At 41.1% G+C, this 15,875-nt stretch overlaps 1 protein-coding gene and 1 non-coding gene across 2 annotated transcripts in view; one reads left to right on the forward strand and one right to left on the reverse strand.

The window, feature by feature from the left end:
* The window catches only part of EPB41L4A (erythrocyte membrane protein band 4.1 like 4A), a 133,903-nt gene extending 128,852 nt beyond the window's left edge, over window positions 1-5,051 (forward strand). Inside the window, exon 23 of the mRNA XM_065045412.1 lies at window positions 986-5,051. Coding sequence (XP_064901484.1) covers window positions 986-1,114 — 129 coding nt within the window. The 3' untranslated portion in view covers window positions 1,115-5,051. The remainder of the gene's footprint in view (window positions 1-985) is intronic.
* A 5,237-nt stretch (window positions 5,052-10,288) lies between these two features.
* Window positions 10,289-10,420, reverse strand: LOC135577469 (small nucleolar RNA SNORA13). Its single transcript, XR_010469282.1, has one exon. It is a non-coding gene; the product is annotated as a small nucleolar RNA SNORA13 (small nucleolar RNA).
* Between the last annotated feature and the right edge of the window lie 5,455 nt (window positions 10,421-15,875).

Here is a 15,875-nt window from a genome sequence, read left to right on the forward strand (position 1 = left end):
AATGTGAGAAGCAAATTATATTCAAAAAGTACTTGCAGGTCTGTTGTACAAGCACACAAAAGGAAAATCAAAACATGGAATAGAGAATTCCAGACACATTTCTACCTAACTTCCCACACCAGTCCTCATGTCTCTTAATCTGGCATGTGGATATACAAAAACTACAGGGTTACCCTGTATGTAGTATGGAAACTGCACAGAATACAAACAGCAAAACATGTCATATCTTACATTATCATATCTTGAGAAACTTAAGTAACTTAAGCTTTAACAATTTTGAAACAATAAACAGATATTTTTCACTTTAAGGCTAGCTAACACACTACCTGTTCTTTGATAGGCATTAAATTATAGGATATTTGTGTTCCTGTATATGATGAAAATTGAAAAAGATCAGCTGTTCTTGGTGTTTCTGTAAGGACTTGTTCCAACAGTGAAGTTGGTATCTTTATGGCTAAGCACATTTAAGTGTTTTGTAGAAGTAGGTAACTTGTGTGATTGAGTTCTGTTCAGAATTCACATTGTCTTATTTCCATTGTTATCCAACGTAATGTGGCTTAAATTCATGCCCTGGAAGAAATTATTGTTACAGCGTTAAGTGTCCACAAACACGTCTCCTTTCCTTTTGCCCCAGACCCAGTCGTAACAGTAGCCATCAATTCCTTGGGAGCACTTGCTTGCAACATTTTGCTAAATATTAAATAATTAGTTCTGGCATTTTCTGAATATGGGATGTGAACCCAGCTAGCACAGAGGGGCAGCAGCTGGCTGGAGAGAGGAGAGTCAAGATGGGAGGAAGAGTTCTGTTTGATCAAATAAATGTAGGGACTTCAATATTTCTGGTGTGTGTGTGTGTGTATATATATATATATCTATATATATATATATATATATAAAATGCTATATCCTTAGCCTAAGGCTGTCATAACAGCAGTTTTAAATTCTGCTATATCTTTTCAACAACGTTTTAATTTGTTCCCTTCAGAGACAAAATGGATCTAAAGACAGCCTAATAGAAGAAACATCTCAGCTATCCACTAACGACATCGATGGAAAATCCATCACTAAGATAATAAAAACTGTACAGGTGTCACGCTTCAAGGTGGAGACTTGACTGCCGTAACTGAAGATAGTGAATGGATTTTATTCTTTGGAAACTGAGATTTTGTGTATATGTGCAAGGGAAGGAGCTGAAGTCGATGTGGTAGCAATTTCTTCAGGACACGCTGAAGCGCAGCCTGATTGCTGGGAAGGCCAAGCAATGCTTTCATCACTGACACCATTCTAGTGGTGTGACTGATTGACGAGAAGCTGCCTGATTAGACAACAAAAAAGAAAAGTCATGGTAAAACTGAATGATCAGCAGTTACGTTTCCAAAAAATGAGCAAAAACAATTTGCTGCAACAAGACAGGCTTTATGGTCTGCTCTGTAACTGAGTAGCCTTTTTCCAAAAGATGACTGTTAACTGACATGATCAGGACCAGATGCTTCAAGAGAAGCAAAATAGTCATATTTTTGGCCAATTGTGCAATACAGTGTGATATGGGGAGAATTATCTTCACAATTTTATATGGGGATCAACTTGTGTCCTGAGACATAAGGACTGATAGCTCTTAAAAGGTTTATTTTAACCTAGCACAACAGCAAATGCTCACGTTGCTAATAAAAATGTCGACTCAACTTGTTCTATCTCAAAAAACAGTAGACTCGGTAACACCCTGTAGCAGAGAGTTCCAGAGGTGATTCAGATTTACTTTACCTTGGTTGTTTTAAGCATACTCAACTTTGAATGTACTTTTATGGAATGTTCAAATAAATAGTCCCTCTACATACCATAGAAATACATCTATTACCTTATCGTAAACCACACTGGAAAAAAAACCTGGAGAATATGTACTGACCCACCACATTAACACTGCTTAGCAAGGCACTAAAGTACTGGTTAAATTAAACTTGTAGAGTAGGATTCTTTTTTTTTAAGCTAGATTAGCAAAGTCTGCCTTAATCTCTTTCCATATGAAATAATCAATGCTAGTACCTTCTGATACTTTTCTCTGAGCCATTTCTATGATGATAAAACAACAAAGGCAGTATTTCAGGTATAATAATTGCAATTTTTTTATGTTGTCACAGTAGGAATAGTAAGATTTAATTATGCTGCACATTGAGTGGGTTATCTCCTAGTAGATATCTTAAGTGATGCCTAGCTCTTCTGTCCTATTATTTTGTACAAATAGCTGAAGTTATTTCTCTGCCTCCCATTTGTCCACAGTCAGCACATGGATGAGCCTTCTGGTGTTGCCAATTTACTAAGCTTAGCAAAATCTTTGTGTTGTGAAAGTAACTTGTGTTAACTGTAATCCCCAAACTAAACATTGAATTTGTCGAACAGCATGGGAAATGGCTGTAGTAGCTCATGTGCCTTCTTACATCTGTCCTGTTTAAACTCAACCCCTAACACCTTCAGTGACTGGCAGTGATCCTGTGTCTTCTACCCTGAACAACACCACACCAGGGGACTGCAGCCCTGACAGAAAAGCTATACTGTGTGAGATACATAAGGCATCTGAGTTATGCTTTACAAGAGGCGTACTAGTACACATTTTAAGTAACAAAGCTGAGAAGTGAAACTTTGTATGATGTATTCTATTTTCCATTCTATTTTGAATCTTTCTTGTCTTAACATCTGAGGTGGGCAACAGGATGCTACTGGCCTGGGTGGCAGCCATACAGTTTGTATATTCCTGTTACACCATGGATTGGTCTGCAAGTTGGGAGATGCTGCATCGTGCTAGGGAAGGCAAATTTACTTCATAAATATTTTTCTTTCATAATTTATTTTGGACAGTTCTGCTTCTTCAGTCTCAATGAACAAATCTAAGGGAAGGAAAGAGTTTCAAACCCCTCTGTGGTAAGAAGTCTGTTTTCATGGAGCTTCTTCAGCATTTTCTGAATTTTCTATGTATTTCATCCTAGGACATTTTTGGGCTTGGCTTAAAGTATTTGCTCAAACTGTTTTGTAAGTCTGTTAAATGGTTTCATTGTCATTGCTCTGATTTTAAGTCATCCTTTAGGATGTATTTGTGACCTTGTGTAGTATTCTCACAAGCACCAGTTAAACAAACAAAACCAAAAAAAAGAAAAACAAGCAAAAAACCAACAACACTGAACACAATAAAAAAATCACTGGGGCAACAACAGTACTGATACATATTAATCTAGAACATCAGTGTCTTTTGGAAGACTACTGAAATACGACAAACCACACAAGAATTGCTTACAGTGTCTGCAATGAAGCCACTCCTTACTTCTTCAAGATGCTCCAAGTTGGAGCATATGCACTTGTTTGCAGTTTGTTGCTTTCTAAGTCATTACCATTATTCTGCATTCCTTACTCAGGCACAGGCAAGTAGAACATATCTACCACTTTAGGAGGATTTGCTTTGTTACTGTTTGACAATTGTCTGTACATAGTGTCCGTATCTTGCCAATCCTTAAGTACTGATCAAGACGAAAATAACTTGTAAAGTTTATATCCAACCTCATGTTTTCCTGTATGTTGTCATTTGCCTGTGGGCTTTTGTGTATTGTTGCTGGATGTCATCAGGCAAGTGTGTTGTTTTCCTTATCCCACTGCATCAGGAGATAGACTTCTATCTAGCTTCCTAGTGATAGCTTTCAAATCTTAATCACATAAAAGCCAACTTTTTTGCATTTAAATGAGAAATTTACAGAAAGAACCCTGGATTTGGGTTAGTGGTTTTATCTCCAATGAGACAATGTAGGAAGCAGGTTTTAGCAAGTCTAATGCTCAGTGTGGGGCACTACAATACAGTTCTGTAGCTGTAAAAGACTAAGCTTAATGCCTGTATTACTTATCAAGTGTCAGTGCCGGAACAAGGCAAGACTTGGACAAGGATGTCACAGAAAAAGAAACTTCTACCATGAATGTAAGCCTCCTTTCTCTTCAGGCTTCTTTTTCTCAGTCGTTTGAGGAAAGGCACCTTTTCTTGTGATCTTATTTTTTTTTTTCCAAGAGATACCTGCAAGTGGTCAATCACTGAAAGCACTTACTGTGCCACAGCAATGCTCTGTAGGCCTAACCCAGCCCTACACCATCTGTAAGTGGCTAGTCTCTTACATCTCTGAGCTACACCTTGCCCTTTCCACAGTTCCACCCTTCCTCAGATTTCTTGGGGTTTTCACTGCCCAGAGGCAGTTATGATTTCAGAAGTGGAGTTCAGATGTCAGTCCAAAATGCCTCTACTTCCTGATGAGTCAGGCAAAAGACTTGGAGATGTGCAACCACGTCAGGTGGTTCACCCTGCAGTTGCATAGCATACAGACCTGTCCTCCTGTGGACAAAGGACTGATATCTGAGACATTTTCATCCTAATTCTGCTTCTAGTCTGCTGAATCGATCTCAGGCCAACAATTTTAACATTGTGCCACTGCATATAACTCTTCTGAGACTTCTGTAAGTGCTAAGAGGTATGAACTCTCTCACTTATTAATTAGCAACACCTACAACATAGATATACCTCTTTGCAAAACATGTATTTTATACAATAAAGAGGGCTTGCTAACCACACCACAAAAGCATTTTTGTATATTCCATACTGATCCCCTTGCTTGTTAGCTGGTGTCTTTCATTAGGAGCTAGCCTTGACTTGCTGTTTTCTACTCTGCACTTCTTAACGCTGTTCATAACCTTGCAACTCATATTCTGATCAGGCTCATTATATTGAAGATGCTGGAAAAAAAATTCACTACCATTTAAGTTGCCAAATCAATCATCTTTATACAGGTGAATATTGAACTGAGTAGATAGCACAGTTTCTTTTGGGAAAGCCTATTTAATTCAAAGCTCCACAGAAAGATGTTTGAAAACATACATAAACATATCAATATGATGCATATGTTCTATGTACATTAAGTATTCATGAAGCAACTGTGTGCTGTTTTAAATTGAGTTTGATAGATGGCTGTGTCAATATTTGTGTCCAAGTTATTGAAAAGTAAAGTAAAACTTGAATTTTTAGGACATTCCATGGTTGCCTCTGTGTCTTATTTACATTACACAAAGGAGCAAAGCCTTCAGAAACACAGATTCATTTGACACCACCATCTGGTAAAAACAGGTGTAGTACCAATTAAAATCCACTTGAGGATACAGCTTCTCCAGATTAAGTACTTTTCCTGGTAGCAGAAAGTCACAGCAGACAAAATAAACTGTCAAACCAGGTACACAGATGCAGAGCCAGTGTGGAAGATACTCTACACTTAATTTATCCTTTATATTTGTCTCCGTGATAAGAGTTAAGGTGGTTAGCCTTGGCTGGATGCCAGGTGCCCACCAAGCTGCTTTATCAATCCCCTCATCAGCAGGACAGGGGGCAGAAAAAATAAGATGGAAAAAACCTTGTGGGTCAAGATAAAGGTGTTTTCCTAAAGCAAAGGCCATATGCAGAAGCAAAGGGAAAACTAAAAGATTCACTCTCTTCTCCCCACCAGCAGGTGCTGTCCAGCCACTTCCCGGGAAATGAGGCTTCAGTACATGTAGTGGTTCCTCTGGAAGACAAATGTAATAACGTTTGTCCCTTTCTCTTTATTGCTGAGCAGACACCATATCGTATGGACTAATGCTTTGGTCAGTTTAGGTCAGCTGTCCCAGCTGTGTCCGCTCCCAAGATCTTGCCCACTCCCAGCCCACTAAGCATGGGAGGTGTTAGATAGCCCTGATGCTGTACCAGAGATGCTCAGCTGTAGCCCCATTGGCATGTTATCAACACCCTTAGAGCTGCCAGTACAAAGCACAGTGCTATGAGGGCTGCTGTTGGGAACGCCATTCCAGCCAGACCCAACATAAGAGGGAAGAAAACCACTGCCCTCCCAGCTGGTCACAATTTAAATCATACACTTTACTCCTTGTATCATTAAGATCTCAGAAATAGGTAAGAGTATGCACTTACTTCCTAAAAGAGGTTAGTAGAATGTCCTTGACGTTCTTCATAGATTATTACCATTAAATTTAGTAAAAATGAGCACCTTTGCAAGGCATGAGGTAGCAGACTTGAGTTCAAGAATTCTCCCACAGGTCACCAACTGATAGATGGTTTCCATTCAACAGAGCTAGCCTTAGTCAACTCAGATGCAGTGTGCTAAAAGGTCAAAGCCAGTTTTCTCTCTGTGAACCTCTTGAGGGTTTGCAGCCTTAATAGTGAGAGCCCTCTTCCACACAGCACTGGAGGCAAGTATTATAGACAGCCATCATTAAAACTGTTTAAAAACAATTAAAATTGTTGCTTTCAAGAGTTTTTTTAATAAGTCTTAAAAGCTACTCCTGCCAGTCTTGCACTTTAAGAACAAAGACCCATAAGTAAAACTCCCGAACAGATGGTATCTTCAGGGAATAAAATCCCTAACAGAAACCCTAGGCTTTCAAGTGCATCCAATAATTACATATTGGATCACTAAAAATTAATTACTCTTGTCTAAGCCTCCTTCCCTCTTGACAATCCAAACACCCAGACTTTGCATTAGTAATGGGCTTACATTTATTACTGAAAAAGTATAGACATTGCAAGATATGTAATTTCAGCATTTGCTCTTCTGATAAAATTAATTTATGATAAGTCCTCCTGAAAAAAAGAAGCAGGACTTCCAGTTGTTATCCTTACAGTATTTAACCACTTCATGTTTAGTTGAAGTACAGTATGATGCAGCTGACTGAGGTAATAAACCAAGCTTGCAGTTTTCCATGTTGGAGAAATACCTTTTCTCCTATCTTGAAACCCAGGTTTGCTGAATTTGAATTTCTACTTTTCCTCATCACAAGACAAATCTCAGCTTACCCAATCTCCAAGTACTACAGAAGACCATGGTTTCAGTGATCACCTCCCATCCACTTAATAGCTCCCAGGTTTTATTTAGTCCAAAAGGATGAATCACTATCCCCAAAACAACATAGAGATGAGAACTGTCAAACAGAAGCAACTGCAGTTATAGATTGGGAAAGGCAGACATTCTGAGAAAATAAATATTTATTCCATCTTTTTAACAGTTTTTTGTTTCTTATGGAGCAGACTGCCATTGGTCTCCAGGTTGGTTCCAACAATTCTTCCTAGGGGAAAAAGTAAACACAATGGGAGATTGGTTCCATGTAGCACACAGCTGTTTTCAGTAGTAACATCCTCTAGGTCCCTGAGACTGATACAACGTTACAATGAACAGTTTCTCATTCCTTTGGAAAGAAGTCAAAAGCTAAAATCTGCAAATCTTATTTTTAAAGAGCCGACATTTAAGAGCAGGTCTTTGCCCTTCTAAGCAAGATTTCAGATCCTAACTACAAGTTGGTAACAGTTCTAACACTTTCTAACTGGTGGGAATCAATAGAAAGATTTGTAGTAGTAACTCATGTACACGTATGCCTGTGCATTACACAACAGCTTAAAAGAATAGTAAGCCAGTAATGGACAGATGAGATTTAGTAATTTTATACTGAAAATCAAGTAGCAGCCCTGTTATTAGATACATTACTCATGGTGGATTACACATACACTTCTTTTCCCAGTGTCTACAGAGGCTAACATGAAAAGAGTACCTATCTTACTCTTTAGCCTTGCAAACATTCCCAGTGGCTATGGTCTGGGATAGATTTCACTAGTTAATTTTCTGTATCAGCTGCACTAGTAATGCATTAAGTCTGTGTTTTTCACATTGCTCAAGTAGATTTTCACATTTCAATGCACAAAACTTTCTGATTCTAGTACTTTCGCAAGCATTGTGACAAACTTGAAGGGCTTAATTCATCACTGCACTGAAGATTTCTATAACACTCTTTCCTGCAAGGCAACCAACAGTGATGTAGTGGATCTTCTATCATTGAAGCTGGCTGTCATATGAACATCTGCATGTCCATGCAAAATACTGAATCACTTTATTTTTTTCAAAAAAGTTACTTGAGCAATTTATCATGCTTTAAACAACTCAGGATTAACCAGTCGGGTATCTGCTGGGAAATCACTTTCTGAGTGTCTGTTTTCAGCATGGACAACTACTGGATCACAAACTTCCTTCAGAACTTGACTCAGATCAGTTTGAACAGCTTGGCTAAAGAGCTTGTCATGTTGTCCAAATACTCAGTCTGCTTTCCCAGAGCTGCAATCACATTTTGAAAGCTGCTACTGCAAACATCACACAACTATACAGTCTATATTCCTCTTCTGTAGTACTTTGTACAGTATTAACAATTTCTAGCACAGCGAAAAAAAAATAAGAAAAAAAAGAAGGCAACAGAAGTGCTTATCACTCAAAAGCCCAAATAATCCAAGAGACTTATTAATGGGTACCACATGCCACTCTGATCCTTCCTGAAATGTCTCCATAGCTTTCATCACTTCCAAGATTTAATGAAAAATATATATAGTTCTTCCCTGTATATATCACTGTGCAGCACTGTCTCAGCACTCTCCTGTTCACTGTGTCTCTAGGACAGCGGGATGCATCAGTCCAAAAACAAGAAGGCAAACAAATATGCAAAAGATACTTTTGCTTCATTTCATGTCCTGAAACACAGCTCCTGTATGAGGTTTAAATAAGGCATAATTACACAAAATCTGTGAGGAGGACATCTTTTATTAGTTTTCTACTCCATTCAATCTACCTTTCACCACTGCTTTATCTTTATTCTTTGAGCCACTCTGCTCAGTCACACAAGTCAGCTGCCTCTAAGAAAACCTCGAGCATTTTTTTCTTTCACCAAGTACTGCACAAAGTATTCAACAGGAACACCCTCTAGCATGTGGTGTAATATTGTAATGCTTTGTAATTTACAAGGCAACCAGTAATTTCTTCAGGTTGATTTGAAACTTAAGTTTGCACTATCTCACCTTTGATTTAGTCTCTATGAATTTAGAGTAAGCCGTCTAATAGTTTACTCAGTATGGTTCACATCCCTGAAATGCAGGTAAGTTATCATGATGATTTCTCAGTACTGCATCATTCTTCCATCACATTTCCAATACTGACCAAGAAGTTCCTCATTTCAAAGATTTGTTTTACTTGCCATGCCTTTGGGTATGTAGGTTACACAAAACATAGTTCCACCACTAAAGAAATCTTTTAGAAGATATAAAATTTTTATAAGTGCCTTGTTTGTACCACTGAATTTCATGCTGACTTGTATTATTCAGCTTTTCAACAGTGTTGGCTTTTCCAAGACTTTACAGTGAAAGAGCATTTTGCATACAAGATTCTGAGCTTTCATGTTTCACCAGACTTCAAATATTTTTGGTTCTTGTGTTCTGAACTGCTCCACAGTATCACCCCCAAAAACCAAACACTGGAAAAGCACAGACTTCTCTTGGACACGCTGGTAGCCATGCACTGTTTTTAATAAGATGCATCAAAACTTTTCCTTTAGGGTTTCAACTTGGCTTTTGTTGATAACATAGTCATCAGGCTGATCTCACTCTCAATGTTGAGTTTTAATTTCTGACCTAAGCTCATTCTGACAAACTTCTTTCTCCAGAAACAGAAAGTCTGTTTCATTGTAAGACAAGGCTGAAGGACATAGCTGCATAAGAAATTATAGTCACACACCTCATGAAGGAAGTTGCAGGACAACTGGGCAATCAGTACTTTGTAACTTTTTCCTGCATGCCGTTCTCATGCTCAAAGGCTTCCACCAGATAGTCCTATCTCTGTGAGCTTCTGAACTTCCAGCATAATAGGCTAGAACTCTGTAAGAAACATTCATAGCATTAGCAATTCTGGTAGGAACAGACCCTCCAATGCCCAAGGTAGGAGCTGCTGCTAGAAATATTAAAGTACACTTTACATTTTCAAAAGTGCACCAAGGAAAGACTGTTCTACATTACACAGGAGAGAAGAAGACATTATTATCCAATACTGAACAGTCCTACAGAGGGATTCACTTTATACCTGACACCAGACATAAATAAAGAAGAAGCAAATGCACAAAAGTTGCACATTTTTCCCCATCAAAGAATATTTTCTGTGGCTGAGTATTCTGAAGCTATAGATATCTTTTTGCAACAGAAAAACTAGAGGCTACTGCAGGAGTATGAACTGTTATGTACTAATTACTTGCAGAACAGATATCAGAAATTATCATGAGACAGGACAGCTAAACAATGCTAGAAGTGGCCATTATCATTTTAGTTTTTCCTCTTTTAGTATCTGCCAGATTCTTCATTTTAAAAGACTGAAGCATAAAATCTACAATGTTAATTGCTCAACCATACAATTTCTACAGATTTATTTTTTGTCCTTGCAAAAACAGGGAGGAGAAAGGTAAGTAACCAGCTCCTCAAACAGTTTGAACAAGAATTCCTGTTTGCCTTTTCTGACACCACATTCATTCTGGACAGGAATGAATGGGCAACACAAAGGCAAAAAATTAAGTATTAGTTATTATTTGTATTAATTATTATTTGCATCTCTGTAAAATTAATAGCTTACGGAAAAATTAATTCATTAATAAGCAAATACTTAAAAATTCACAAGTAAATAATGTTTTAGACAGAGAAAGCATCTATTAAGAAAGTCAAGCACACCATGGTCTTCGGACATCTTGTGGTCATGTTGGTGTTTAGGCCATCAATAGTCTTCCATTGCTTTCATCTGAAAGAAAATGGAGAGCAAACTTTCACTTGGAAGACTGACAGATACACGAACAGTGCAAGAAGTGTAACAACACTTGAAATAATTGCCAGATTTTAAAGGGCAGCAGACTCTGTGCTTCCCCGCCCTCTACCAGCACCCTGTAAGATTAAGGGCTACTCTGTTACGCGAGTTCAAGTAGCCTGCTACAGCAACCAGGGCTTCTGTGGAAACCCATCAACTTCTCAGAAAGCCAGGCACAGGCAACTGTGCGTGACAGCCCCACTCATCTTTCCCGAGTTACTGAAAAAGTATTGCTTGAAAATGGGCGGTCTTTCTACTGAGCGATACGGTGCAAAAACCTGCCGAAAGAGTTCAACATAAACCAACTCTATAAAGGAACAAGAAAACTCGCTTTTCCAGAAGTGACCTTTTGGTGTGTTCTCCCAGAGAGCAGTGAGAAGCCTACATAGAAACCTTCCAAACCAGAAATTCCCGAGTGTGAAAGGCCACCCGTTCACTCCATTGTCTGTTTCGTGGATACAAGGCAGCATGGGGAAAGGAAAGACCATTCCGTGCTAAAGTGGCACGTCTGCTTCCCTTACGAACCGGCACTCCAGTCCCGGCCAGGCCCTCCCAGCCCCGAGCCTTCCCAGCTCCCGTGCCCGCTGCACCTCCCGCACCGCGCCGGCCAGCGCGGGGCTGTCGGGGAGGCTGTCTCCAGGCCGCCGCTGCCACCGCCGCTTCCTCCCTGTACGGGCTCAACGCGGCCCGGCCGCCCGCCCGCTGCAGCGTGGCCCACCTCTCCAGGCAGCGCCCCGACCCTGCGGCCGCGCTGGCAGGGACCGGCCCAGCTCGGGGCCGCCGCGGCTCCTCGGTTTCCCGCCGCGCCCGACGACGGGCGGACTCGCCCCACCCCATGGCCGCCGCGTGCCAGCCTCGCGCCGCCAACACCGGCCCCGCCGCCTCCGCGCGCGACCATGAAGAGACCAGGGCCCGCTGCTGCTCCCAGCGTGCCTCAAGAGGGGTGAACCAATATTCCCGCAAGAGGGGGGAGACGCACGTAATGCGCAGCGCTCTCCTGCAGCGCAGAGGCCGCGTACCGAGTCTTCCGGAGAAGCGAGGCTACAGCCTCCGTCTCTCAGCAGGCGGTGTCCCGAGCAGGCGAATCCGCCGGAAGCGAAGCAGCAAAGTCTGGGGCAACAACGCCCCGAACCACCTGCGCGAACACAGCGATGAAGGTGTCCTGGGAAGAAGGGACGGGGCGCCCCTCCAACTCTATGGACTTGCGCCTGCGCAGTGCCGGGTCCCGGCCCAGCGTCGCGTTCCTCTGGGCGCCGCCCGCAGTGTGTGTTCGCGGCTGCGGGAGGGGGTGGGCGATGCTCCAGCGCTGCGGCGCAGCTGCTGCGGGCTTTGGTGCGGAAGTGGCTGCGGTGGGAAATTTACCGATGTGGCAAGGGCCGCCGTCTGCACGGCGTATTTACGCCAGCGAGCGGGGCGCGCTGTGGGGTCTTCAACATGGCGGCTGTCCGGGCTGGGCCCGCCATGGCGCAGTTATGCTGCCACAGGAAACGCCACTTGTGCTTGAAGCTGCCGCTCCGTTAAGCTTCTCTGGTGCCGGTGTGGGGTACTGCTTTCTCCCATGGAGGGGCATGCTTCTTAGGCTCACAGGCCGCGTTAGGTTTCCCTCTGAGCTCGCTGGGTCTCTGTTCTGAGGTTCATTGTGAGACCACTGCACATAAACATGCTGATCTTACACATTAATCATTTGTGATCATATGAGTAATGCCCTGCTGTTTGCTTCTCAGCTGAAGGAGTACATGCAAAGTAACCAACCTCAGTTCAAGTAGGCAAAGTGAGCAGTAGCCTGTGACATTTAATGCCTGAATCATAGAATATCCTGGGTTGGAAGGGACCCACAAGGATCATCGAGTCCAACTCCTGTGCCTGCATATAAGAACCCCACAGTGTCTGAGAGCGCGTCCAGTCTCTTCTTGAACGCTGTCAGTGCTCATGAATTGTGCTTTGGCAGGTTAAGACTTTTTGTGTCTCAGCAGTGTGCCTTTTTGTTCTGCCACAGATTACTATCCATGTTGTGTGCCTAGCAGAAGTGGATTAGCTGCTGTGATACAAAGCCATGTTGTAGCTTTTCAGGCCTCTTACAAGGAATCTGAGCGGAACCACTGGCCTGTGGCATGCAGTGGCTGAGGTATTCCACTTTGTCAATTTAGCCACGGGGCACAAAGGGAGAGCTTGACTGTGCAGGGATTATGACAGGAAAGTTTACCAAGCTAGTGAAAGACTGGAGACTTGAGACATTCAGTGTTTTGGCTTTGAAGTTAATAGTGAGATACTATTTTGTTTGTTTTCCTAGAGGTGTGATTAATCATTTAATCACTGAAATTATTTTACTTTGTCTGATATTTGGTGAAATTTTTAAGCTGGTTTGAGCCAAGTTTGTCAGTGGGCTAGAGAAATATTAAGTTCTTGAAGGTTTTGTGAAAAATAATCATCTGGCTAGCCAGAAGACCTGTTAAATTTTGCATGCACTACTTGTCATCCCACCAAATGGAGAAAGCATGGCAGGAAGCGGCGGTAATGTCTACACTCACTGATGTATAGTTCTCCACAATTTTCTTTTAAATCCATATACCCAGCTTGTGAGTGGCACTGCAGTCTTCAGTGGCAAGATGCTTGTGTCTCTAAGTAGGTGTGGACAGGAATTGTGTTTCCTAGCTGCACTGAGCTACTTAAAACCCGGCACTGAAGTGAGTCTTACCAGCTACCTAAACGGAGGTATTTCATTTCTGTTTAAATATTTTTGAGCAATTCCTGAGCGTACACAAAAGGCTTCGTCTTATCACTAACGTATTTTATCAGACCTGAGTATATTTCTGACAAGTTAGGACTGAAAGAGCCTATTTAGACTTTCAATCACATTGACTTTAGTTCTAGAAAGTACTGCAAAGCAGCAATAATCACTTCTCTTCCTATTTTCCAAGTATAATTCAACAGCTGGCAACTGATAACCTCAGATGAGGGCTTTCCCACCCCCCTCCTGGATATATCATGTCAGATTATATTAGTTTCTTATAAATTTACCACTATGTGCAAGTGAGAATGAAGTTAATAATCTGACTCATTTCAGTTTTCAGTCTCACTCTGCAAGGACAGTGCAGTAGAAACAGTTTTGGCTCCTTGTCCCCTTTCAGTAGTGATTGGTTTCCTGGGGTAATAAGCAGTCAAAATCTGAATCTGTAATCAACGTCTTGTTTTGTTCCACTCTGTCTGGGTGTGTCCTTAGTTTTCCTGAGTGAATTCCAATACTAACTTGTAAGGGTTATGCTTGCTTCAGGAATAAAACCTAATTCCTGCCCTTCCTGGCTTGTGGCCTCCTGTCCCTGCTTCCAGCACCAATTAACTGCTCCATGAGTTTTGTCAGTGCCAGTATTTGTGGCAGCATGCCACAAAACAGATCTATGAAACTATCAGCACTCCTAAAAAAAAACTGATTTGGCTTCAGGCACAACTAAAATGTGCAATGGAAGGGCATAAGATAAACAAAGGTAGTTAAATACAACCTTAGTAGAGCTAAGAAAGGTTAGAGTTTAATGTATGCACTCTAGTTTGGGATGTGTATGGCATAGAAAGTTTGCAGATCCACCTACTCATGTCTTCCTTTTCTTCATGTAGAACAAGGAGCTGCTGTGTACGCAATATTTCAGTGATGTTATAGGAAATCCTAACATAGGCTGGTAAAGAGAATATCTTGAGGGAGCACTGTGAATAAAAACTGAAATATCTCTAGATTGCTTTGTGAGCAACGAGTCATTAGTGTGATATTGCTTCTGCCCTGTTGTCTTCTGTGATTTGGAGCACTTTCAATGCCAGGCTTTCTGCATGCCCTCCTGCATGCCCTCGTTGAATTCCAACTAACGTTGCAGGGTGTGATTTACCTTTTATCTACTTTTTATCTACTTTTATCTACTTCATTTCTCTACTTTTTTCTTTTGCCCTGCAGTCCACCAGAGGTCAGTGTAATGCCGAGAATGCCGAGGAATATGTACATGTCAAAAATGCCAAGTTTCTGGTAGTAGTTGCTAGGATCATAGGAATTACTTGAGTGCAGCAGTGCTCCATCTTGCAGTGTACCTTTTCTTTTTCATACCAGTTGCATTAGGGGAAGAGTATGAAGCTGGCAATAGGTCAATGCAAAGTCATTTGTAGATGGTGAGACTGTCAGAGGTTGACAAAACTCCGTAAGCATTTAGCTTGCTGTATCTTTCAAAGGCTGTTAACATCAATTAGCAGCATTTCAGATATTCTGAAGAGCCAAAGAAATGGCCAAGTCTTGCTAAGCTCTTGTCACAGTGGGTTCTTGTACTAACACAGGTCACAGTGTATTTGCAGTTTGATTGAGAAAATACTTCGTTTGATATTCAGTTCTATGTTCTTGTATTATGAGGCAGGATGAGCAAGTTCCTCTCATTATTTTACATGTTTTTACCAGTTTTCTGCGGCAGAAAGGCACTTTGTCTTTGAGGCTCTCTTTTTCATCTGGTTTTAGGTTGAATGCCTGGTAATGGCATACAAAATTCTGTCTGAATTTGCACTACTGGTTTCTACAGAAGCACTGTATTGTTTTTATTATTGTCCCATCTTCCATTCATTAAAAGACATCAGTGTTTCCCTTTTCCAAACAGCATGTGTTCATTGAATAAAGGTCTTCAATGGGCTACAGTGACATGTCAGTTTCCCTCAGAACTGATAGTATTAATTGGAAACACTTTACTACTCTTAGCCATTTAGATTTTTCACCAAAGTACTTTATTTTTTATTTATTGCTGCTGAATTTGTTTGCCATCATGTTTGCCTATTGACCTGACTGTGGAGGCTTTTCTGAGGTTCCTCTTAGCTTCTATTGGTAGACTGAATTAAAGTATGCTTAATTGTAAAACCCATTAAAATACTGGTGCTTTAAAAATTCTGTAAAATGTGTGACACTTTTTCTCTCAGAAATTTCTGTAGCCATTCTGTATCACAAGTCTTCATGTGGCGGATTGCATTTGGAGCTTGTTTCCTCAGGGTGAAGGGTTTTTCTTGTTCTATGATTTCTTTCACTATGAACAAGGCAATAGACTATGTTATCCTGGAGGAAGAAAAGATTTTGAGTAATTGTCTTTCCCCCTACCCTGGTGATGTGAATCCACTGATGAACTCTTGTGGCATTCCTGGGGCTGAAAGTTT

This window comes from Columba livia, chromosome Z, assembly GCF_036013475.1.
Source record: "Columba livia isolate bColLiv1 breed racing homer chromosome Z, bColLiv1.pat.W.v2, whole genome shotgun sequence".
NCBI classification, from domain to species: domain Eukaryota; kingdom Metazoa; phylum Chordata; class Aves; order Columbiformes; family Columbidae; genus Columba; species Columba livia.